This window comes from Podarcis melisellensis, assembly GCF_964234715.1.
Source record: "Podarcis melisellensis genome assembly, chromosome: 6".
Classification (NCBI taxonomy): Eukaryota; Metazoa; Chordata; class Lepidosauria; order Squamata; family Lacertidae; genus Podarcis; species Podarcis melisellensis.
In genome coordinates this window covers 5,276,051-5,300,909 of record NC_138538.1, presented here as the reverse complement: position 1 = coordinate 5,300,909, position 24,859 = coordinate 5,276,051, and the positions used below count along the sequence as shown (strand labels likewise).

General features: G+C 49.7%; 1 protein-coding gene across 1 annotated transcript in view; it reads left to right on the top strand.

Annotated features, from left to right (window-relative positions):
- The window catches only part of HELZ2 (helicase with zinc finger 2), a 48,520-nt gene that overhangs the window by 5,738 nt on the left and 17,923 nt on the right, over positions 1-24,859 (top strand). Inside the window, exons 2-9 of the mRNA XM_081916567.1 lie at positions 8,440-9,546; positions 11,005-11,188; positions 12,026-12,133; positions 13,268-13,794; positions 14,537-15,169; positions 16,284-17,070; positions 19,500-19,575; positions 20,229-23,745. Of these exons, the coding sequence (XP_081772693.1) occupies positions 8,546-9,546; positions 11,005-11,188; positions 12,026-12,133; positions 13,268-13,794; positions 14,537-15,169; positions 16,284-17,070; positions 19,500-19,575; positions 20,229-23,745 (6,833 nt within the window). The 5' untranslated portion in view covers positions 8,440-8,545. The remainder of the gene's footprint in view (positions 1-8,439; positions 9,547-11,004; positions 11,189-12,025; positions 12,134-13,267; positions 13,795-14,536; positions 15,170-16,283; positions 17,071-19,499; positions 19,576-20,228; positions 23,746-24,859) is intronic.

Below are 24,859 nucleotides of genomic sequence, written 5' to 3'. Positions count from 1 at the left end.
CCCTCTTGCTGTTCTGGCTTCTGGGATTTAGAATATTTTTTTTCTTCTTTTCCTCCTCCAAAAACTAGGTGCGTCTTATAGAGCAAAAAATACGGTGACTGAGGATGGGAGGTGAAGCATGTTTAGTGGTACCTCAGATTACATACGCTTCAGGTTACAGACACTTCAGGTTACAGACTCTGCTAGCCCAGAAATAGTTCTTCAGGTTAAGAACTTTGCTTCAGGATGAGAACAGAAATCGCACGGTGGCAGCAGGAGGCCCCATTAGCTAAAGTGGTGCTTCAGGTTATGAACAGTTTCAGGTTAAGAACGGACCTCTGGAACGAATTAATTTCTTAGCCTGTACAGTGGTACCTCTGGTTGTGACCTCCGAAATGAATTAAATACTTAACCCGAGGTACCACTGTATTCTTCGGAGAAAAAGGTGGGATATGAATGCAATGAATCCAATGTTGTTAGCCGCCCTGAGCCCGGTTTTTGAACCAGGAAGAACATTATTATTATTATTATTATTATTATTATTATTATTATTATTATAAGCTCATCTGCTTAGCTGCTTAAGAAAGCTGGAGGGGCCAGCCAGATGGAGACGTCTGTTGCCAACCAGGCATCCAGGGATCTCCGCGTGATTGCAGTTGGACCTGCGCCAGTCGTAAAACATGTCTGGTGCCTGGCTAATTTCCAACACTGGATAGAATCATCAGTGATGAAGACAAAGCTTTGTGTCTGACTGATGCTTGTGGACAGATAAGGTTCAATCCCTGTAAGGGACAGCTGCACATTCCTGAATTGCAGGGGGTTGGACTAGATGACCCTTGGGCTCCCTTCCAGCTGTCCAATTCTATGATTTAGTCCAGGTTCCAGGCACCTCTTGCCTTGACAAACAGAAGCCACTCAGATCTGCTCCCCTGCATCTGTTCAGACTACCGTATTTTTCGCTCTATAACACGCACCAGACCATAACACGCACGTAGTTTTTAGAGGAGGAAAACAAGAAAAAAATTATTCTAAATGAAATAGTGGATATATGATTTTTGTGGTTCATGCTGTGGCCACAGACATGTGATCTGACAGTGAGTTTGGAGTAGCCCAATGCAAAAATCCTGAGGATCCATGTGGATCCATGCTTTGTAACCATGGAGGAGGGAAGCAAGGGGAACCATGGATTCTCTGCTCACGACTGCAGCAGGTCCCCCCCCCCCCCGCCACCCACAGGCATTCGCTCCATAACACGCACAGACATTTCCCCTTACTTTCTAGGAGGAAAAAAGTGAGTGTTATGGTGCAAAAAATACGGTATGTGACAGCCGTCCTCAAACCCTGTCCTGGTGCAGGACTGATAACAGTCAAAGCAGCTGGGAAGGGAGAGGGTGAGTGAGGTGGGATGGAACTGGGGGAGAGGCATGTGCTGGCAACTCGGAGGGCAGGGTTCTTTGGAAACAAAGCGACTGCCAGCTCAGCTCCAGGAGTGCTCTCCCTGATGCAACAGGAGCTGTTAATATTTGCAAACCGGACAGCATTTTATTCCTAGCCTGCATTCTGTGGCTGTTTGTGGGTCTTCGTCCGGGCTCCATTATTGCACCATTGCGCAGAGGCGTGGCTTCGTATATTTGTCCTTGGTCTTGTGACAAAGGTGGGGTGGAACCTCATGTGAAATAGCGGCAAAAGTGTGTAAGCTCTGAATCGGGAAGTCTCTGTTTCAGATCTTGCTCGTGCCGTGAGCCCAGAAGGCGACCTTAAGCAATCCGCCCGCATTCTGCAAGATAAGGTTAAAAATGCGGTCTGGCATTACAGGTTTGTTGTAAAGCAATGCTTCCAGATGTTGAAGGACTCCAGTTCCCATCAGCCTCAGCCAGCGTGGCTTTAGGACTGATGGGAGTTGGGATTCTGGCAACACCTTGCTTACAGTCCCATAAGACACCTCCTCAAGTGTCCTCAAATGCCACTCCCGGCTTCTCTCTCCTATGTTACCGCAGGTTTGCTGTGGTTTATTATCCAAGTTTGCCTTGGAAACAAAAGAGCGTTTATTAGTGGTTGTCCCCTCCCCAGGCCCAATCACACAAAAAACGATTTGCATCTTTGGCTGCTCCCAGGGAAAGCAGTCAGAATCAGGAAGTGAAAATTAAGTGGCATTTATCACCTTGTGAGATGAGAGGAGTGCTTGTGTCTGGGCAGCTGTGCCCCAGGTGGAATCTGAGCCTGAAATAAGAACAGTGTGGCACAGGGCAAGGTGTGAATGTAGCAAAAGGGTCCATAGATAGCACAGTGCCGTTGGTGAGATTCTTTCTGTAGCTGCTACCTTAAAGGTAAAGGTACCTCTGACCTTTAGGTCCAGTCGCGGACGACTCTGGGGTTGCGGCGCTCATCTCGCTTTGCTGGCTGAGGGAGCCAGCATTTGTCCGCAGACAGCTTCCAGGTCGTATGGCCAGCATAACTAAGCTGCTTCTGGCGAACCAGAGCAGCACAAGGAAACGCCGTTTACCTTCCCGCCGGAGCGATACCTATTTATCTACTGCCACTTTGACATGCTTTCGAACTGCTAGGTTGGCAGGAGCAGGGACCAAGCAACAGGAGCTCACCCCGTTGTGGGGATTCAAACTCCCAACCTTCTGATCGGCAAGCCCTAGGCTCTGTGGTTTAGACCACAGCGCCACCCGTGTCCCAGCTGCTACCTTTTTGTTGTTGTTGTTTAGTCGTTTAGTCGTGTCCGACTCTTTGTGACCCCCTGGACCAGAGCACGCCAGGCACTCCTGTCTTCCACTGCCTCCCGCAGTTTGGTCAAACTCATGCTGCTAGCTTCAAGAGCACTGTCCAAGCATCTCGTCCTCTGTTGTCCCCTTCTCCTTGTGCCCTCTATCTTTCCCAACATCAGGGTCTTTTCCAGGGAGTCTTCTCTTCTCATGAGGTGGCCAGAGTATTGGAGCCTCAGCTTCAGGATCTGTCCTTCCAGTGAGCACTCAGGGCTGATTTCCTTAAGAATGGAGAGATTTGATCTTCTTGCAGTCCATGGGACTCTCAAGAGTCTCCTTCAGCACCATAATTAGGAGTCCACATATTTTGACTTAGAAAGGCTATTTATCGGGAAATAAGCATTTGTTTTAAGTTTTTCATGTGTGCTAAAACTGTCTTGAGGTTTTTTTTAAATTGTTTAACCACATTAACAAACATGGATACATATGCTATAATATTACTGTTTTAGTTAAATAAATTGTTATTAAGGAAATGATTATTTTTCTCCTTCCAATAAAGTACAGCAGAAACGTTGTCCAAACATAAACAGTTAACTTAAATAACCTCACAATAATTTCATTGTTATCTGTCTATGTATTTCTAATAATGTAACCAAATCAGTAATTTTTGATATAATTGTAAAAATTACTCTGAAAATTTATTATTCGAAAAATGAAACCTTCATCTGGTTGTAAATGTTAAGATTATACCAGCAAGAACGAGTCTTTCTGTAAAAAAATGACCGTCCCTGCATGTATTCTGAAAGTGGCGAAGGGCAAGCTGGCGGCTCCTTTGGACTTGGCGGAGAAATAGGTGTCCCTTAAACTAGTTTAAACTGGCAGAGTTTAAGGCTGCTATCGAAAAGGGCAGCTTGCCTGGTGAACTGTGACATTTTGGGTTGAAATGTCACTGCCCGGTACTTATCGACCAGGATTCAGTTTACATTGGCCGCCCTCTTTGAGTGCACGATTAGGCCCCTTCAGTCTATGAAAAACAAAGAAGCCCACATTTTCAGAGTTGCAGAGGCTAGGTCTTTCTGTATTGTGCCCAGTATACAGACCAGAACCACCGAGGCACTAAACCTGCCTTCCCCACAACCAGATGCCCTGGAGATGTTTTGTACTACAACAGCAATGACCCTGTGAGATCGGTGAAGGGGCTGCATCTGACTCCAAGGTCACCCAGTCAGCTTCTGGGGGATTTGAACCCAGCCCCTAGTCCAACACTCAAACCACACTGCTAGAGTCCTCCTGCTAGGGGGGCAACTCTATAAACTGAGTAGGTAAATAAACATGGGGAAAGCAAAATGTCACTTAGAGAAATATTTTCCTTGAATTTGTGTTATTCTGGATTGTTTTATGCGATGTTTTAATGTGCTGCAAACCACTGTTATATTCCCCCCTCTTTAAAATATAAAGCGGTATAGAAATGAACTGAAAAACAATTATTATAAGGCGCCATTTGGTGATTAGCTTTCATGTCTGAGTTTCTAGCACTGCCTGTGAAAGCACATGAGCAGCCACGAGTGCCACGTTGGCAACCCATGGTTTTGTGGGTCTCTTGCATGGTGTGGGTGTGTTTCCTTTGCATTGCAGGTGACCCAGTGCCAAGCAGACGCGAACGTCCACCTTTGTTTTTAGTTTTTGTCCCGTTCTCAGAGGCCCTCAACAGAGTGCTTTGCATTTGTCAGAGCGAGCGATTCTGGGAGTGACTGTTTGCCCAGCTGGAGAGCAAATCTCATCTCGCATCTGCACTGTATCTCTGCAAACAAATGATGTTGTGGTCTTGCCCCACCCAGTTTCTGGGTCAAGCTGCCAGTGACTCACAGATCTTGCATTTTAACTTTTGAGGGCTTCTCTTGGGACTCCCTATTTGTTTAATTTTTTTTGTTTTGTTTGCTGGAGACATTTCCCTTTCAGTTTTGAGAATGACTCGACGGATAGTCATTCCTTCAGGCTCACATCTGCTGATGCAGCACTGACACCCACGCTGCGTGGTCTCCTTGACTTGGTTCCTCCTTCTCCCCAACCAGCCATCCTTCTCCCCAGGGCTGGGCCAAGGGGAATGCCAGCCACTCTCAGGGCTGCGCACGATTTTAGTCCTCTTCTAGTGACTTTGAGTGCAAACAGTGTTAGAAACTCAGATATACAGTCGTACCTTGTTTTGCGACCAGGATCCGTTCCGGAGCCCCGGCCACTAGCCAAAACAGATGCAGGGCAAAGTGCCGTGTCCATGTGCGGAGCGGTTTTCATTTCTGTGCATGCATAAACGGCAAACCCGGAAGTAACCCGTTCCGGTACTTCCGGGTTTGCCACGGACGTTTGCCAGAATGGATGCTAGACAAGGCAGACGTTCTGGAGGTATTACTGTACAGTCAGACCTCGGGTTACAGACACTTCAGTTTGCATTTTTTCAGGTTACGGACCGCCGAAACCCAGAAGTACGGGAACGGGTTACTTCCGGGTTTCGGTGGTTGCGCAGAAGCGCTCTATCGTGCTTTGTACATGCACAGAAGCGCCGAATTGCAATCCGTGTGTGCGCAGATGCCCAATGTGGGTTGCGAACGCTGCGTGTTGCGAACGTGCATTCCGCACGGATCACGTTCGCAACCCGAACGTCCACTGTATAAGCGAATTGCCAAATGGCACCTTAAGCCAAGTTACGGTCGCCACAACAAGAGTTTTTAGGTGCCATTCCCCCCATAGAGTTGTTTATTATTGTTATTGTTATTATTATTATTACTTCTATACCGCTTTAGATTTTAAAGAGAAAACCTCAAAGCGGTTTGCAACACATTGAAACATCAAACAAAACAATCCAGAAGAAAACATATCCAGCCTTCAAGGAAAATATCTCAGATCTTTCTCTAAGTGGCATTTTCCTGACATGGCTTAGCGTTATGTCTGAATTGGGTGTCATGGCTTGTTCTTGCCTTACATCCCATGGTTTGCTGGAGGAGAAGTGGAAAGTTTAGCTTTGCTGGCTGAGGCTCATGAGAGCTGTAGTCCGTAACATCTGGAGAGGGCAGAACCATTGTGTTTGGCACACAGAAAGTCCAAATGAAATCCTTGGTCTCTCCAGCGCAAATATCTCTGTTGCAGTATTCGAAATTAGCCAGGTGCCAGGCCCATTTTGCAGCTGTGGGTTAAGCCCCAGAGCCTAGGACTTGCTGATCAGAAGGTTGGCGGTTTGAATTCCTCCGATGGGGTGAGCTCCCGTTGCTCAGTCCCTGCTCCTGCCAATATAGCATTTCGAAAGCATGCCAAAGTGCAAGTAGATAAATAGGTACCGCTCAGGTGGAAGCTGTACGCCAGCTCCCTCGGCCAGTAAAGCGAAATGAGCACCACAAGCCCAGAGTCGGCCACGACTAGACCTAATGGTCAGGGGTCCCTTTCCCTTTCCCTTTATCAAGCACTTGCCACCAAGTGAAGATGCCTGGCGCCAGGATGTTGCCTGACATCACCATCAGGGGATCATTAGATCTGGACTGTTTCCATACGCCAAGACCCCATCCTGTTGAATTTCAGGTACCAAAATGCCTTTTCCGTTCAGCCAGAGCAGGAGCAGGCACCATTAAGGAAAAGAGGTCGGAATAGGCCGATAGACATGTTGACTATCCCTGGATCAAATGCCTTTTCTTCTTTGAGTTCTCAAAGTTCTTAAGGTAGCTCGCGGTTGCCATCTGAACTAGCCAGATCATTCACAGCCACTCCATCCTTTGAAAAATAAGACTTTTAGAGCCACTGTGCCCCAAAATGGCCACTAGACATTCGGTTTTGGCGACTGTAACCTTGGTTTAAGGAGCCATTTGGCACCTGGTTTCTATATCTGAGCTTCTAACGCTAGTCTGTTAGCATAATGGAGCAAATCAGCATTGCTGGCTTAGGGCGAAGTCTAGGGAGGAAGAAAGCTAGGAGAGCTGGTTCCTGTTTTGCTGCAAGCAGGATGAGCTGGTGCAACACAGCTGGCAGAGAAACCAGTGCCTGGTGGAGCGAGGTTTCGAGAAGCCCATGGAAGTCGGCCAGGTTTGGGGGCAAGGAAGGTTTAGGAGAGGGTTTTCGGTCACAGCAGTGATCCCGATATTGTACTTGGCTAGACAAGAGAGAGAGAGAGAGAGAGAGAGAGAGAGAGAGAGAGAGAGAGAGAGAGAGAGAGAGAAGGTACTGCGTCGTATTGGGTGCTGCCTGTCCCTTAAAGGTGCCTCTGGATGAATTTGTAGTCCATAAACAAGGTTTGTTAAATTCTACCCCTCCAATCCACTGCTGGCCATTCTCAATACTTCCATTGAAATACAGTCATACTGTATCTTTGCACCAGCGTGAAGAAAGATTTGCAACAAGTACAGTAGCACCTCAGCTTACCGTACATTACCCTCAGGTAATGTAAACTTCGGGTTGCAAAAGCGGCAAACCCGGAAGTGTTTCGCCGCACGCATGTCCAGAAGCGGTCCCTCCGGTTGCGGAAACTTCGGGATCCGACTGGAGCTCCGGAACGGATCCTGTCCGCAACTGGAGGTACCACTGTAGTTGCAAGTCTTCACTAGGGCCATGTGCAAAAATGGCTTTCCAAAGCTCTCCATCCTATTTGTGGGTAGAGAAACTGGGAAGATAATTTCATGGAATTTCTCCAAGGGTTTCCTGGGGGTCATGGGTCACCATTAGCTGTGGCACAACACACACACAGCTGCTATTAGTTACACAATAATATAGTCATACCTCGGGTACAGTCATACCTCGGGTTACAGACGCTTCAGGTTGCCTTTTTTTGGGTTACGGACTGCCGAAACCCGGAAGTACTGGAACGGGTTACTTCCGGGTTTCGGCAGTCGCGCATGAGCGGAAGTGCTAAATTGCACTTTGCGCATGCGCAGAAGCACCGAATCGCAGCGTGCGCAGACGCAGGTTGCGAACGCTACAGGTTGCAAACATGCATCCCGCAAGGATCACATTCGCAACCCGAGAGCGTTCACTGTATTTCAAAGAACTGCTACCCTGCTTTGCTATCTAGGGAAATCAAAGTTGCTTGCAAAACGGAAGGAAAACAAATAAGGGCTTAAGGGCCTGACTTCTGGATTAGGCCTAAGAGAGCCCATCTTGTCTGGCCTTCTGTTCTCCTCCTCTGAAGGGTAGGACTCGAACCGATGGCTTCAAGTAACAACAACAGAGATTCTGACTAAACATCAGGAAGAACTTTCTGACAGTAAGAGCTGTTTGACAGTGGAATAGACTTCCTTGAGAGGTGGTGGAGTCTCCTTGGAAGCTTTTAAGCAGAGGGTGGATGGCCATCTGTCATGGATGCTTTTGTTGAGATTCCTGCTTGGCAGGGGGTGGGACTGGATGACCCCCAGGGTTCCTTCCAACTCTACCGTTCTATGATTCTATGAACAACAACCTACCCATCTGACTGTTTATTTCCTTGACATCTGACAGGAGGGCGTTCCGCAGGGCAGGTGCCATCACCGAGAAGGCCCTCTGCCCCGTTCCCTGTAGCTTCACTTCCCCAGGGAGGGAATCACCAAAAGGCCCTCGGAGCTGGACCTCAGTGTCTGGGCTGAATGATGGGGGTGGAGGTGCTCTACCCTTAGGCTGTTTAGGACTTCTTGAAACTGTGGACTTTTAAAAACAGTTCTGAATAAAACGCTAATTGCTTATTTAAAAGAAGGGCTGACTTGCAAGGCAGATTCCTTATTCTCCTCTTGTTAATTCTTAGGAGTTTTGAGAGCTACCCTTTGCTGGGCATCCATAGCTGCCTTGGATCGACATCTCACAGAACCAATTGTTCCCTGCTGACTGAGCTCATAGGACCTTTTCAAAAGATGCCCCTGTTGAACGGGGCGGTTGTGACACCGCTGGACGGTCTCCAGCAACAACTCACCTTGCTTCTGGCTTGCTCAAAATGTGCCCAGCAGGAGAACGAGAGCACCTACAGGTTGAAGGAGGTGGCGCATCGCTGCATGATGGAGATTCTCCTGGGCAGGCGCAGAGGCAAACGGGGGAAGCTGTGGCGAAAGGTAGACAGGCGACCCAGCTTCCCAAACCCCACGCACTACGACGTCTGCAGGTATTACATTGCCGGCTTGGGTTGCACCAAGCACCGCAACCGCTGCACCTTCGCTTGGAGCTGGGAGGAGGTGTTAGTGTGGACGTTCGAGCGCGCCAACAACATGGAAAGGCGGGCCCTGAAGAGGCTGGTGCAGCAGGCACAGGTTGGCAGCTCTGCCAACGGCCTTTCCAGACCTCCGGCTCTCAGCATCTCAGAGGAAATCCGGAGCGAGTTCGGGGGCCGTTTCCAGGAGATCTGCAGGGTCTGCTTTTACCAGACCCCACAGAGGATCTCTGTTAAGGACTCGGCGCCAGCTTGCCAGGGGCACTGGGGATCCCTTTTGGTCCACGTGATCTCTGACGGCAAGAAGAAGGAGCAGTACACGGAAGTCCGCCCCTGCCCAGGAGGCTTGAAGAAGTTCAGCTACTGCAGATACGTCTCCGCTGGCAAACCTTGCCGCCACACTGTTCACCGGTGCAACTACTCCCACAGCGACGTGGAACAGGCCGTCTGGGAGGCGGAGGCAAACCGAGGCTTGGTGCGCAGAGATCTCCTCCATCTGCCAGGGGTGGAGAGCAAGCCGGGCGAGGAGGTTTTGCAACCCAGTGTGCAGTTCTACTGCAGGGTCTGCCTGGTGACCTGTAGCTCCCAGGAGTCCTTTGAGAACCACTGCTCCTCTGTGGAGCACACCCAGCTGATTGCCACGGACCCCGTGACTGAGTGGGCTCACCGCGCCCCTCCCTACGGCCTGATGGCCTTCGCCCTTTGCAAAAGGTAAGCGCTGCAGTTATTCTTTCCTGGGCCCGGGTCTCTCTGGCGGCCAGGAGTGCATTTACGTGGTTAAAAGTTACATCCCAATTAGATTACTGCAATAAGGTATGTTTGGTGGAGATGGAGGACAGGGCCTTCTCGGTGGCTGCTCCCAAACTTTGGAACTCCTCCCACCCTGAGAAACCAGACTGGCTCCCTCCTTGTCATTCCGATGGCAGGTGTAATGGTTATATGGGGTTGCTCGTGCGTAAGTTGCCGCCACTCCTGGCTAGGTGGCCTGGTTAAACCTTTCCTGGCTGGACAGCCCTTCACTTCGTGGCTCTTCAGTCGCTAGCAGAATCCGTCAGTGAACCTCTTCCAGCAAAGAAGCTCTTTGATGCCAAGTCGCCGCCTACTTTCCCTGCGCGAAAGTCTTCTGCGCAGGGTGGGTGTGGGCAGCGGAGGACCTGTGCTCTCCTCGCTGGTCTCCAGCGAAGAGTCCTGGAGCCTCCTCTCTGCTTCCCCCATCGGGCCCCCTCTATCCCTGGTGTAGCGCTGATTATCTTCCCCAGCCGGAGAACTGCCTCTCTCCCTGCTTGGCCCCTCTCCAGCATCGCTGTGGAGCCTCGCCTCCTCCGCTAGTTGCGATGGCAGTTCTCTGACAGCAGGTGATGACTTTCTTGTTCTAAGTGGCTTGGGGGGGGTCTGACTGCTTTTAATAAAATGACTGGTGTTATTGCACTTATATGTATGACATGCGTAGAACCATAGAATTGTTGAGTTGGAAAAGACCCCAAATGTCCTTATATAGTCCAAGCCCCTGTAATGCAGGAATCTCAGCATGCATACATATTTAATTGTTTATTAATGATGGGTTTTTTTGTTTTTAGCGGTAATTATTTTAACTGTAAACCACCTTGATGCTCTCTCAGGGAAAAAGCCAGAGTGATAATAATAATAATAATAATAATAATAATAATAATAATAATAATAATTTATTTATACTACGCCCAGCCACTCTGGGCATCTCCCAACAGAACACTAAAAACAGAATAAAACTCCACACTTTAAAAACTTTCCTAAGCAGGGCTGCCTTCAGATGTCTTCTAAAGGTCAGATAGTTGTTTATTTCCTTGACATCTGATGGGAGGGTGTTCCACAGGGAGGGTGCCACCACTGAGAAGGCCCTCTGCCTGGTTCCCTGTAACCTCACTTCTCGCAGGGAGGGAACTACCAGAAGGCCGTCAGAGCTGGACCTCAGCATCCGGACTGAATGATGGATTTAACTCAGATTACCCAGAACAGTTTGCAAATTAGTTCCCATTCCACCTTTGCATTACTCAAAAGGTGACCCAGCCACCTATGATTTTTCGGTGCCCCTGGGTGTGGCTATACAAACTGAAGGGCATGGCTGTGCCAAAAGCACCTGTCTTGATTCTTTTATCCCATATAAGTCAACTTTGGGTTGGTGTCTTCCTGCAGAGTTGATGTCTGTGAATATGGGGAAGACTGCATCTACGCCCATTCTGCCCAGGAGCTGGAAGAATGGATTCAGCGGGCAAAGGTCTCGGAGAAGAACAAGCGGACCGCCAAGCAGTATGGCCTCCTTTCGTATCAGGACCGGCTTCTTGCTGAATACCAGGAAAGCCACAACGAAGTCTTAATCGTAAGTTTCACCATTTCTGCATATTCCATAAGTTTTGCTATCCATTCCTCCTTTGCTGGGACTTCTGCTTCTCCATTTTTGAGCAAGTAACATTATTGCCGCTGGAGTCCAATTTAGGTAGTTCTGTCCCTATAATTCCCAAAAGAAAAGCTTTTGGGTTTGTTTGTTTTTTGCAAAGGTTATTTTAAACATCCTTTTAATTCATTTCCCAGTAAGCTTTAACCTTACTACAAGACCACCACATATGATAAAAAGAACCTTCTTTCTCTTTACATTTCCAACACTTATTTGATTTAGATTTATACATTTTTTGCCAGCTTACTCGGTGTTAGATACCAACGATATATTATTTTCGTATCATTTTCTCTTAGACGATAACATGCTGTAAATTTTATATCCGTAATCCACAATCGCTCCCAGGCCTCCATGTCTATATTGTGACCAAAATCTATTGCCCAATGTATCACTGAGGATTTTACTTGCTCATCCTTTGTTTCCCATTCCAGTAATATTTTATACATTTTAGACAGCACTTTTACATTACATTCCAACAGTTCTCTCTCCAGTTGAGATATTGGTTCCCCAAACCCTCATATCCTATCTTTCTTAAATACCTCATTCAAATGATGATATTGTAACCATGTTGTTTATTTCCATCCTAATTCCTTAAATTCTTTTAATTCATGCTCTCCTCCCTCTTGTTTTAATAAATTTCTATAAGTAGTCCCAGAGGGATCTTTTCTCTGAATGCAGACGAAAAGGGGGAAGGCTCCCATCTCCCCCGGCCAGGTCGTTGGCTACTGGCCGCTTGGCTCATCTGGTTACCTCTCTCACCAGATTTCTGAGGATGTCGACGGCGTTAAGGTCACCTGTCCGCAACCTCTGCGCGTGCAGTCGGAGGACAAGAAGATGCGCTACCGATGGGTTTTCACTGTTCATTCCAAGGTAAGCTTGAGAAGGCAAAATAAATCCTAGAGATGTTGAAGGAGGGAGTCTCGTATCCTTACTTTAGGAAGATAGGGCTGGATTAAACCACCCCATTCTGCAGGTGGGAATCAGTGCCAGAGTGATGATAATAATAATAATAATAATAATAATAATAATAATAATAATAATAATATTTTATTTATACTGCGCCCTTCCTGGTACAAATACCAGGCACAGGGAGGCTAACAACAAATTTAAAACACTTAATTGTAAAAGCAGCATGAAATACAATGTAAAAACATGAATAACAATAAAATTCAAAATTCAGAAATCAATTTAGGGGAAATAAGCATTAGATAATCCCAAGGGGCTAGCTGGTTGAATTGGTCCTACTTGGGCCAGTGAGGAGGCCAGGGGAGAATTAGCTGTGGGATCTCAGAGTGGGTTATCTTCATAAAAGGGGAGGGGGAGGGAAGAGAAAGGAAATAAAAGATCAGGCTGAATTCAAATTAAAGGCCAGGTGGAACAGCTCTGTCTTACAGGCATACAGTGGTGCATGTTCTGGTTATCTCCCGCTTGGACTACTGCAATGCGCTCTACGTGGGGCTACCTTTGAAGGTGACCCAGAAACTACAACTAATCCAGAATGTGGCAGCTAGAATGGTGACTGGGAGTGGCCACCGAGACCACATAACACCAGTCTAAAAAGACCTACACTGGCTCTCAGTACATTTTCGAGCACAATTCAAAGTGTTGGTGCTGACCTTTAAAGCCCTAAACAGCCTCAGTCCAGTATACCCCCATCATTCTGCCCGGACACTGAGGTCTAGCACCGAGGGCCTTCTGGCGGTTCCCTTGCTGCGAGAAGCCAAGTTACAGGGAACCAGGCAGAGGGCCTTGTCGGTAGTGGCACCTGCCCTGTGGAACACCCTCCCACCAGATGTCAAAGAGAACAACTACCAGACTTTTAGAAGACATCTGAAGGCAGCCCTGTTCAGGGAAGCTTTTAATGTTTGATGTATTACTGTATTTTAATATTTGGTTGGAAGCCGCCCAGAGTGGCTGGGGAGGCCCGGCCATATGGGCGGGGTATAAATAAGAAATTATTATTATTATTAGACATGAGATAACATGGCCGCCTTCCAATTTCAGAAGCCGCTGGTGCATGTGGCCCTGCTGAAGCGCGTTCCTGGCGCTGCCTTCTACCTGGCAGGGAGCGGGCTCAAGCGAGGTCTCACCTACGCCTCGGGAGAAAGATTCAAGGCCGTACGGGCATCTCCGCCAGCGACGGAGGTGGAGGTGTGTCTGGAGTGCCAGACCTTCGGCGTCTACGAGCAGTGGCTGGTGTTCGACTTCGGCGCTCGCCCGGTCCTGCTCCGGAAGCTGCAGGCCCGGGTGGGGCAGAAGGAGGCCCCCTGGCAAGTGGACCCGTCGTCCGCGGGGCAGAGCAGCCGCTTTGTGGACTTTGAGCGGTGGCACAGCGGCAACCGGGTGGTGGTTCCCAGCGTGGAGCGCACCGGGCAGGAGCTGGAGCTGCTGGCCAAGTACAAGGCCCCGTCGCTCTCCCTGGACTTCCAGCGTGGCGCCCAGGGCAAGCCCATCGCCCGCCTGAACTACCGTGAGCAGATGCACAACTTCCTGTTCAGGGAGGAAGAGGCGCAGGAAGCGCTGATCGCCAAGTGAGTGAGGCCAAGGTGGCCTGAGGCATGCAGCTTGCTTTTTTAGCCTCAACTTTCCTTTCTGCATTATGGGGGTAATAATACAGGGTTGTTGTCTCTAGGAGAAGATAATGTAATACAGGGACGTCCAACTCCCAAGAGACTGTGATCTACTCAGAATAAAGTGGGAGTGATCTACCCATTTTTTTGCGGGGCGGGTGGGGCAGGTCAAAGTTGTTGAGCTTTTTTGCGGGGGGGGGGGGAGGTAGAGATTGGTGAGGGGGGGTGCAGGTCAAAATTAGGTCAAAATTGCTGGATTATTTTTTTGGGGGGGCAAAAATAGATAAACGATAAGTCTTCCGCTCTTCAAATTGTACGCAGATAAAGGAAAGAGGGAGGGGTGAGGGCCATAGCTGTCAACTTTTCCCTTTTCTTGTGAGGAATCCTATTTGGAATAAGGGAAATTTCCTTAAAAAAAGGGAAGCGTTGACAGCTATGGTGGGGGCCAAATGTTCCTTTTTCTCCGCTGGCAAAAATGAGCCTGCGATCGATTTCTGACAATTGGTGGCCGGCCTGTCGATCGCTGTCTACCTGTTTTTTTGTTTTTTAAATAATAATAATTACTATTACTATTTAGCATGCATTCTCCTTTGATCTTTCAAGATTTTAAATTCATTCATGTCTCTTTTTCCATCTTGCCTCCTCCCCTTCTTCCCCACCTCTTTCCCTACTCTTTGATTCCCCCTCTTGTTCTGATATACAGGCTCAACTTCCAAGTGACCATCTCAATTCAGCAGATGATGGAGACCCTTTCCATGGGGATGAAGTGTGCACCCCCAGGGGAGCTATTTGCCCACCTCCCCACCCCTTACTCCCTGACCCCGGATTCCGACGAAGGCTACCTCCTCTACCGCTTGGTCAGAACTGCCTTCCTGGCCCCGGACCCTCCGGCCAACAACCGCGTCTTTGAGGTCTCCGTCGAGATGAAGGCCGAGAAGAGCATCTGGCTTCTCCTGCCCAAGCGCTGCTGCGTCGAGCTGGGTCTCCGTGCGGACATGTCCCTCAAGGTGGAGGTCCAGTTCCAGATCGACCAGCTCCAGTTCCGGCAGTGGCACTGGGCCGTGGACCAGCTGAAGGACGAGAAGCTTGTCTTCCCCGACGTCGCGGCCTGCTCCATCCCAAGACCCCTCGGTCAGGTTCTCCTGCAGAGGGCCAACAAGAAACAGAGCCAAGCCATCTCCTTCATCACTGGGCAGGCGGCTGGAGTCCGGCAGGTGCCGCCTCTCTTGATCTACGGGCCGTTTGGGACCGGGAAGACCTACACGTTGGCCATGGCCACCTTGGAGATCATCAAACAGCCAAATGCCCGTGTCCTGATTTGCACCCACACCAACAGGTGAGTTGGGTCCTTGGAGAGGAGAGGGCTCTGCTTCTGAACACCAGGGGGTGGAAACCACAGGAGAATTCAGGGAATCAAATCCCTCCCCTGGTGGCAGCCCAGAATCAGGGAAACGATAAAAGTTCTTACCAAGCAATTCATTCAATAATCCGCAGAGACCTATATAAACCAACAGCCAGGAGACCCAATAGTTTCTGTAGTCTGAGGAAATGAAAATCAATTAAAAAATATTTTAAAATAAATAAAAGGCAGTTTTAATGTTGGCCTGGTGTTACGCAGTCAGCTGCCATTTCAGGAGGGCCACTACAGAGCTTGGAAGGGATTTTTGTGCGTTTGAAAATGTGTACTTTTACACTCCCACCAAAATGCTGCACTAATGTTTCACAAAACTGACATCTTAACTTGCTTTTTTGCGTACCGTAGTTTTTATGCACAGCTTTCGTACAGTGTGGTGTTGCTTTGTAAACATGTTTTTTTTTTACTCTCGCCCCTGGCAGAAGCACTTTGGAAACAGTGCAATGTTTTGAATAATCTGCTAAAAATCTCTGGAACTTTATTGCATAGAACAGCCCTCGCACACACACCCTAGGACTTGCTGATCAGAAGGTTGGCGGTTCAAATCCCCATGACGGAGTGAGCTCCTGTTGCTCGGTCCCAGCTCCTGCCAACCTAGCAGATCGAAAGCACATCAAAGTGCAAGTAGATAAATAGGTACCACTCTGGTGGGAAGGTAAACAGCATTTCCTTGCACTGCTCTGGTTTGCCAGAGGCTGCTTAGTCTTGCTGGCCACATGACCCAGAAGCTGTACGCCGGCCCCCTCGGCCAATAAAGCGAGATGAGCACCGCAACCCCAGAGTCGGCCACGACTGGACCTAATGGTCAGGGGTCCCTTTACCTTTACCTAAAAGGCTCTCACATGGAGAGTGTCTGCCTTGGAAGCAAAAGGTTCAATCCCTGCTGGCATCTCCGTGAGGAGTTACTCCTGCTCAAAATCCTGCAATGCTGCTGCCAGTCCATGTAGACAGCATGGAGCTGCATGCACCAACGGTCTGATTTGTTACAAGCTCTGTGTTTTTAAATGGTTGCAGTAAACCCATCTTATTTTTCCAGTGCCGCCGATATATACATCCGTGAGTATTTCCACGATTACGTGACATCCGGGCACCCCGAGGCGGTCCCGTTAAGGGCCGTGTACATCAAACGTAATATCAATATGATAGACCCCACCGTGAAGCTCTACTGCTGCTTCTCCCAGAACCGAGACGCCTTCCGCCTCCCCACAAAGGAAGAACTGGGTCGGCACAGGATCCTCATCACCACCGCCATGCAGTCCCGGGAGCTTGGGCTGGCCCCTGGCTATTTCAGCCACATCCTGATCGACGAAGCTGCCCAGATGCTGGAGTGCGAGGCCCTGGTCCCCCTCTCGCTGGCCACCTTCGAGACCCGCATCATCCTTGCGGGGGACCATATGCAGACGACCCCCAAGCTGTTCTGCCTGCAGGCCGGGGAGCAGTCGGCCGACCACACGCTCCTGAACCGCCTCTTCCAGTACTACCAGAAGGAGAAGCATGACGTGGCCTTGAAGAGCAGGATCATCTTCAACGAGAACTACCGCTCCGCGGCGAGCATCATCGACTTCGTTTCCAGGCACTTCTACGTTGGGAAAGGGGACGCCATCCGCGCCATGGGGAACATCCCTCCGCACCCTGAGTTCCACCCGCTCATGTTCTGCCATGTCGCCGGTTCCGCCGAGTGGGATGCCGCCAGCTGCTCCTGGCGCAACGCCTCAGAGATTAGGCAGGTGGTGGAGAAGGTGGAGGAGATGGCCCAGAGGTGGCCGGATCAATGGGGAGAGCGGGACTTCAGGAGGATATGCGTGGTCTCTTATGGGATCCAGGTGCGTCAGAGAGGGTTACTGTGTGGTTGGGACTGTGCGTAATCAGTCGTACCAACAGGCTAAAAAACAGTTTCTATCCATGGGCTGTTAGGCTGCTGAACAGAAAATAATATAGTGCAACTGACTTTCAGGGTTGGCGTGTTGTGCGACAAGCACACAGAGTGCAAAGAGATTGAGTGTTTGGGGGGTGGAGGGAGGCTTGGTTAGGTAAAGGTAAAGGTACCTTGCCCGTACGGGCCAGTCTTGACAGACTCTAGGGTTGTGTGCCCATCTCACTCAAGAGGCCGGGGGCCAGCGCCGTCCGGAGACACTTCCGGGTCACGTGGCCAGCGTGACGAAGCTGCTCTGGCGAGCCAGAGCCGCACACGGAAACGCCGTTTGCCTTCCCGCTAGTAAGCGGTCCCTATTTATCTACTTGCACCCGGGGGTGCTTTCGAACTGCTAGGTTGGCAGGCGCTGGGACCGAGCAGCGGGAGCGCACCCCTCCGCGGGGATTCGAACCGCCGACCTTTCGATCGGCAAGCCCTAGGCGCTGAGGCTTTTACCCACAGCGCCACCCGCGTCCCTTTAGACAGCCCTTTAGACTTTACCTATTGAAAGAGCTGCATGGTGTGGATCTCATATCAGTGTTAATTAATTAATTAGTTTAATTAGTTAATTAAATAATTAATTAATGGTTTAATAATAATAATAATAATAATAATAATAATAATAATAATAATAATTTATACCCCAGCCACTCTGGGCAGCTTCCAACAGAACACTAAAATACAATAACCTATTAAACATTAACAGCTTCCCTATACAGGGCTGCCTTCAGATGTCTTCTAAAAGTCTGGTAGTTGTTTTTCTCTTTGACATCTGGTGGGAGGGTGTTCCACAGGGAGGGCGCCACTACCAAGAAGGCCCTCTGCCTGATTCCATGTAATTTGGCTTCTCACAGCAAGGAAACCACCAGAAGACCCTTGGCACTGGACCTCATTGTACACAGGTTGTACATTGACAGTATTATTATTATTATTATTATTGTTATTATTATTATTATTATTTATTATGTGCTCAGTGACAGGAGGGGCGACATTTTTTATTATTATAATTTTTTAATTTAATTTTACATTTAACTATTTACACCAGACATCCTAGCCTTTGGCCCTCCAGATGTTTTGGCCTACAACTCCCATGATCCCTAGCTATGAGGACCAGTGGTCAGGGATGATGGGAATTGTAGTCCCAAAACATCTGGAGGGCCGAAAGTTGGGGATGCTTGATTTACACTCGTACATAAATCATCATCAAAATCATAGAAATGTAGGATTCCCTGGACTTCCTTGGACTTCCCTCCAAGGATTCCATTGTTAATCTTTTCCCACCTGCAAGGTATAATGTTCTCCATTTTATGGAAACTTTATTGCCTGTTCACCAAGGCATTTAAAAAACAAAAAATGCTTGCTTTATAAGCCAGGAGGTTTGTATGCAGCAAGACCAAAGCTAGAGCTCTTCAAAGCCAAATCTTGCAAGCATGCAAAATAACCACATGCAAAATAAATTGGGAAAATATTGCAGGTGAGAGCAAAGTTCCATCCTACCCAACAGTAGCCAGCAAGATGAGGATAACTATCCCAAACAAATGGCTTTGTGTATCGATAGGGAGACTGCTAATTACAAATGCTCCTGTTAAGACCTTTTTATTTGCCCAAGTCTATTCTCAACAACGGACGCGGGTGGCGCTGTGGGTTAAACCACAGAGCCTAGGACTTGCTGATCAGAAGGTTGGCGGTTTGAATCCCCACGACGGGGTGAGCTCCCGTTGCTCCTGCCAACCTAGCAGTTCAAAAGCACGTCAAAGTGCAAGTAGATAAATAGGTACCGCTCCGGCGGGAAGGTAAATGGCGTATCTGTGCGCTGCTCTGGTTCGCCAGAAGCGGCTTAGTCATGCTGGCCACATGACCCAGAAGCTGTCTGCGGACAAACTCCAGCTCCCTTGGCCAGTAAAGCGAGATGAATGCCGCAACCCCAGAGTTGTCCATGACTAGACCTAACTTCAGGGGTACCTTTACTATTCTCAACAACATTTTTAATTAATGCCCACTGATTCTCTTTGAGCACTGTCCTGTTATTTTAACTGTGATTATGTTCTGTGTTGCATGTTTATTTTTGGTTCCCTGTGCACTGCTCTGATATTTTACTGTGCGATCAGTTTAGAACTCCTTTGAAGCAATAAATCAGTAGCAAACATTGCCAACTCCCCACTCTGACACGATTCGCATGCTTCCAGCAGCTACATGAGAGGCAGAAATGCAGCAGGGCCCGTAATGGCAAAAAACCTACATCCCTTATGCAAGGGAGCCTTGCTGCAGAAGGACACAACCAGCCTTGTTAAAGCCGCCTGCCTGTTGGTGAACTGACCGGCTCCTCTTTATTTTCACCAGGTGAAAGCAATAAGGCAGGAGCTGAGGAAGAAGCGCCTGGGGGACGTGGTGGTGGAGGGCTACGAGAATCTGCCAGGTTGGTACTTGCCCAGCTGCCAGGTGTGCTTGAAGCCAAAGAAGGAACCGCAGCTTATGAGAAATAAGAAAGCTATCCCATAACCCTTTCCAAGCAGCCACTCCCTGTCACAGGGCCAGAGCTCAGTGATAGAGCACCCATTCACCACTGCCTGTCAGTGTAGACAATGGACCATTGACCTGACTTGGTCTAAGGCAACTTCCTGTTCTCCCAGGTCTTAGCTTGGTTACAGAGCATCCCCTTTTGCATGTCCCAGATTAAAACCCTGGTTGGTGCCTTCAAGTCGGGCTGGAGCAGCTTCTGTCCCCCGCCAGAAACCCTGGAGAGACACTGCCAGTCAGAGTAGACATCACTGAGCTATGTGAACCCAGTGGTCTCGATCCAGCTAAGTCCTGCTGAAATCAATGGAAATCCTGTGAGTAGGGTTTAGTTGTGATACAAGTCTAGGTTGCATTGGACTTGGTTGGATCGAATTATATGTTTCAGACCACCTCTCAGTTCCCACCTTTAGCCTTTCCCTCCATGATCAGATTGTGGCAAATCTGGGTCCTGTTCGAGGGACTCTTGATTGTATCTACCTCTGCTTCATGGTCTCCATTTGGAAGCCGCAACCCTTTCCATTCCCTTGCAATTCTGTCTTGTTTTTAAAACAGGGAGGGAGTTCCGCGTTATCATCATCAGCACTGTTCACACCAGGGAGAGCCTCTGCCACGTCAACTGCTCCAACCTGGAATTCTTCAACGATGCTCGGGTGCTGAACACCATCATGACGAGGGCCCAGTCCCAGGTTGTCGTCGTGGGGGACGCAGTGGCTTTGTGTTCCTTCGGGCAGTGCAGCAAAGTCTGGAAAGGCTTTCTCAAGGAGTGCATTGACAAGAAGGCTGTGACTCCTGAGACCTTGACGCTGGAGGAGATAAGGCAGGCGGTGTGCGACCGGGCCAGCTGGAACAGGGGGAGCCCCCAGCTCGAGGAAGAGGGCAGCGACACCGAATCCTGGCTGTCGGATGCAGAGAGCTTGAACGTCGACGACCCCATACTGCAGGAGCTCCTGGATGAGAGCAAAGACATGGTGGTGACGGTCTCCGACGAAGGGCTGATGAACGTGAAGTCCGAGGTGGCCACCGTCCAAAGCAGCAGGCAGGAGTACGTCAGCTTCCACCTGCAAACCATGAAGGAGTGTCTACGCATGAACCCGAACATGTACAAGCGATGCGAGCTCATCAAGGAGAAATACGACCGAGCGTCTGCCTTCACTCTGGACGACGTCCCTTCCTTGAACATCCATATCAAAGGCCGGGTTCACTGTGGGATGGGCTTCACTGGGGACCAGGTCTTGGTGGAGATCCTGCAGCCCGGCCCAGGGAAGGCCACGGGCGAGGGAAGTCTCCGTGGGAAAGTGGTGGGGGTTCTGAAGAAGGCTGACCGGGACCGCATCTTCACCTGCATGATGGACGAGTTCGATCCCCGCGTCATGGTCCCCATTGACCAGACCGTCACCAAAATCTTTGTCCCGGGGCTGAGAGATGAACCCAATGTCATTCCCATCCGCAGGGTGGATCAAGGGGGCAAGATCAAGCTGAAGACCTGCAAGAAGATCACCCAAGAACTGAGGAGGAACTGCCTCTTTGTGGTCCAAGTCCTGAATTGGCGGAACGGCTTTTACTTCCCCTTAGGGATTATTACGGAGGTTCTTCCTCTTGCTAAGACCCTAGAGGAAGGGTTGCGTATCCTTGACATAGAATACTGCCTCAGCAGCAAACACCCACCCTCAGTGAACAAAGAGGTGGCCACGATCTCCTCTAGCAAGCTCTCTCTTACAAAGGGTAACCGGAAAGACCTTCGGGCTTACCTCACCTTCACCGTTGACCCCCCAGGTGCAAGGGATCTGGACGATGCCATCAGTGTCCGAGACCTGGGTGACAAATACGAGATAGGGGTCCACATTGCCGACGTTGCTTCTGTGATCCCCAAAGGCTGCGCTCTCGATACGGAAGCGAAGAACCGGGGAGCCACCTATTACGCTCCCGGAAAGGAGCCGGTTTGCATGCTCCCGTCTCAGCTAAGCCAAGACCTCTGTAGTCTCCTACCGCAGAAAGATAGGCCTGTGATCTCTCTCTTCGTCACGGTGGATAAGAAGACGGACCAGATGACGAATGTCTCCTTTGCTGTGTCCACAATCTGCTCAGACCGGCAGCTGACCTATGAGGAGGCAGAAGGTATCATCAAGAACTGCTACAAGGCGGAGGCGCCTTCCCTACGCTTTGACACCCTGGAGGACTGTGTTGCGGTTGCGTACCACTTCTCCCGCGTACATCGGCTGTTCCGGCTTCATGAAGACTGTTATTATGACCAACTGGACGAGGAATGCCCTCTGGGCCAGAGGTGCTCCCACCAGATGGTTGAGGAGTTCATGATCATGTTCAACAGTTCCGTGGGCGAGTTCCTCACCAACAGGGCTTCCACCAGAGATCGAACCCCTCTGCGCTGCCAGGTGGAGCCCAACCCACAACAGATGGCTCAGATGAGGGACAAATACCGTGATATAATTCCTCTGTCCACCCACCTCTCCCATCATCTGGGAGCTGCAGCCACAGGGGTCCACTTGGGGACCAGCGAAAAGTTTACCCTCCTGACTTCATTGTGGGACCACCTCAAGTCAGCTGCCGATGCTTGCGATGTCCCCAAGATGCTCGACCTTATTACAACGGACGACATCCATCCCAAGCTGGCCCCGGCGAACATGGAGTTCCGGAAGCTTCTGTCCCGCTCCTTTTTCCTTCGCTCCAATTCGTCTCCTCAGTCCAAAGTGGGCCACTATTCCTTGCACGTGGACTCTTACACCTGGGCAACTTCCCCCATCCGACGCTACATGGACCTGATCCTCCAGCGTCACATCCTGTCTGTGATTTTAAAGAAGCCAGTGCAGTACTCCTCAGAGGACATCGAGTTCCTCTGCCACGATTTCAACAGGAAAAACAGCATGGCAAATGCCTATGAGAAGAAGGCCCACTCGTTGGAGATGGCAACTCAGCTAAAGCAACAAGCCCAACAAAAGGTTTCCTTTGTGATGTGCGTGGAAGGGATGGCCAAGAACTTCAGAATCATGTTTCCTCTCAACAAGGAGACCCTTCGAGACCCTCAGCTTGTCAACTACAGAGCTCTTCAGCTGGTGGCGCAACCGGCCTTCATCGAGGAACGGAGCAGCGTGAGGCTGATGTGGAAGAAGAGGATCTACTCCGTGGTGACCTCAAAGGAGTGCACTCCAAAGTCACCAGTGCTGTGGGACAAGAGTGTCTCCCTCTTCAACGTGCAGGCCTGGCGCAACCTCCTCGCAGCTGTCAGGAGCAAAGATTATGAGGAGATGATCTCCCTCGTTGAGAAGGGCCACAGCACGCAGCTGAGGACTATGGGCCGGATGGAGAGAAGCAAGTGCTCACACTACGTAGAACTGTCCCTGGAGCTCAGCGCCGGAGATGTTTTGTGTCTCCAGCTCACCACAGATGTCCAGCGGGGCTTCCTGGTGCCGTCTTTGCAACTGTGGACTGTGGCCCCAGGCTTCGACGTATGTCTGCAGCACTCCGAGAGGCCCATCGACTGCTTCTCCAAATACGCCACCCTGGCATCCAAGGAGATATACAAGGATGCCTCCGATTATCGCAAAGTGTGGCTGCCCATCTCCGACATGGAAGCTGCCTCGTGCGCCGTGGCAGAAAACGACTCCATCGTCTTGCACGACGTCAAGATCTCCTGGGAGAAGCAGAGGTCAAAGAAAGGACACCTCCTGGGGACGTTCTCCTTGACCAAGGAGTTCATGAAGGAGTGTGCCATTGAAGTGCACCTGAGCCACTGCTACCTCTGCGTCCGCCTCTCGGGCCTGAAAGCTGATGGGGTCCAGGATGACGCAGAAGCCCTCAGCCGTGGCCTCCAGCAGCTCAGCCTGACCAAGGGAAGCGCTGAAGCTGGCAAATTCACAATCGACCCTGCTACGTACACCTGGGTGGCCCACGGGCGGACCGATGAGTTTGATGACAACGAGAAATCTGACCAGCGAGGTGCAACGATGGTGCGTTTCAGCATCCACTTTATGTCCATGGAAAAGATCCCCGTGGAGGTCACCCAGCAGACGTCAAGGTTCACCGTGGAGCTGATTCCAAAGTTGCTGCCTGATATGTAAGTGCATTCCTCCGAACCATTTTGGTTGTTCTACAGTTGAGTTTCAAGAACTTTTATCATTGCGGATCATATGGATAGGCAACAGTTCACAATGCTATAATAATAATAATAATAATAATAATATAATAATAATAATAATAATATATTTTATTTATACCCTGCCCTCCCCAGCCAAGACCGGGCTCAGGGCGGCTAACAACCAATAATAAAAACAAGTTGATTGAAATGCAACTCAAAAAACAAGATTAAACACAACATTAAAACATTAAAATGCAGCCTCATCACAGGAGGAGAAAGGAAAAAAGAAAGAGGGGGAGGGAATCACATTGATTCTAAGCCAAAGGCCAGGCAGAACAACTCTGTCTTACAGGCCCTGCGGAAAGAAATCAGATCTTGCAGGGCCCTGGTCCCATGAGGCAGAGCGTTACACCAGGTCAGAGCCAGTGTTGAAAAGGCCCTGGCTCTGGTTGAAGCTAATCTAACTTCCTTAGGGCCCGGGACCTCTAGGGTGTTGCTATTTATGGACCTTAAGGTCCTCCGTGGGGCATACTGGAAGAGGCTGTCCCGTAGGTACAAGGGTCCTAGGCCGTGAAGGGCTTTAAAGGTCAAAACCAGCACCTTAAATCTGACCCTGTACTTCACCGGGAGTCAGTGCAGCTGGAAAAGCACTGGGTGAATATGCTGCCATGGCAGAGACCCCGTGAGGAGCCTCGCTGCAGCAGTCTTTGCTAACCTGGTGCCCTCCAGTTGTTTACAACTCCTGTCAGCCCCAGCCAAGCTGATGGGAGTTGTAGTCCAAAATGTGGGGTGGGCACTAGGCCTGCAAAGGGTACAACTTGCCAGTACAGGGCACAACTGGTTTGCAGCAAAGTCGGGAGAGTGCAGTTTCCATGGTGGTGCTCCCTTGCCTTCACCGCCATGGTGAGCAGTGGTGCTGTCACAGCTGGGAGTCCAGCAGAACAGCAGGGCCCCACCTCACATATGGGCACCAATGACCATGAAGCAAAATCTCCCCACTTTTGAGACATTTCCACCACATATGGTGATTGTTCCTTCTTTCTCTTTACGCAAAAGCAACATTGGCCCTCTGCTGCTTTACTTCCAAGGCCAT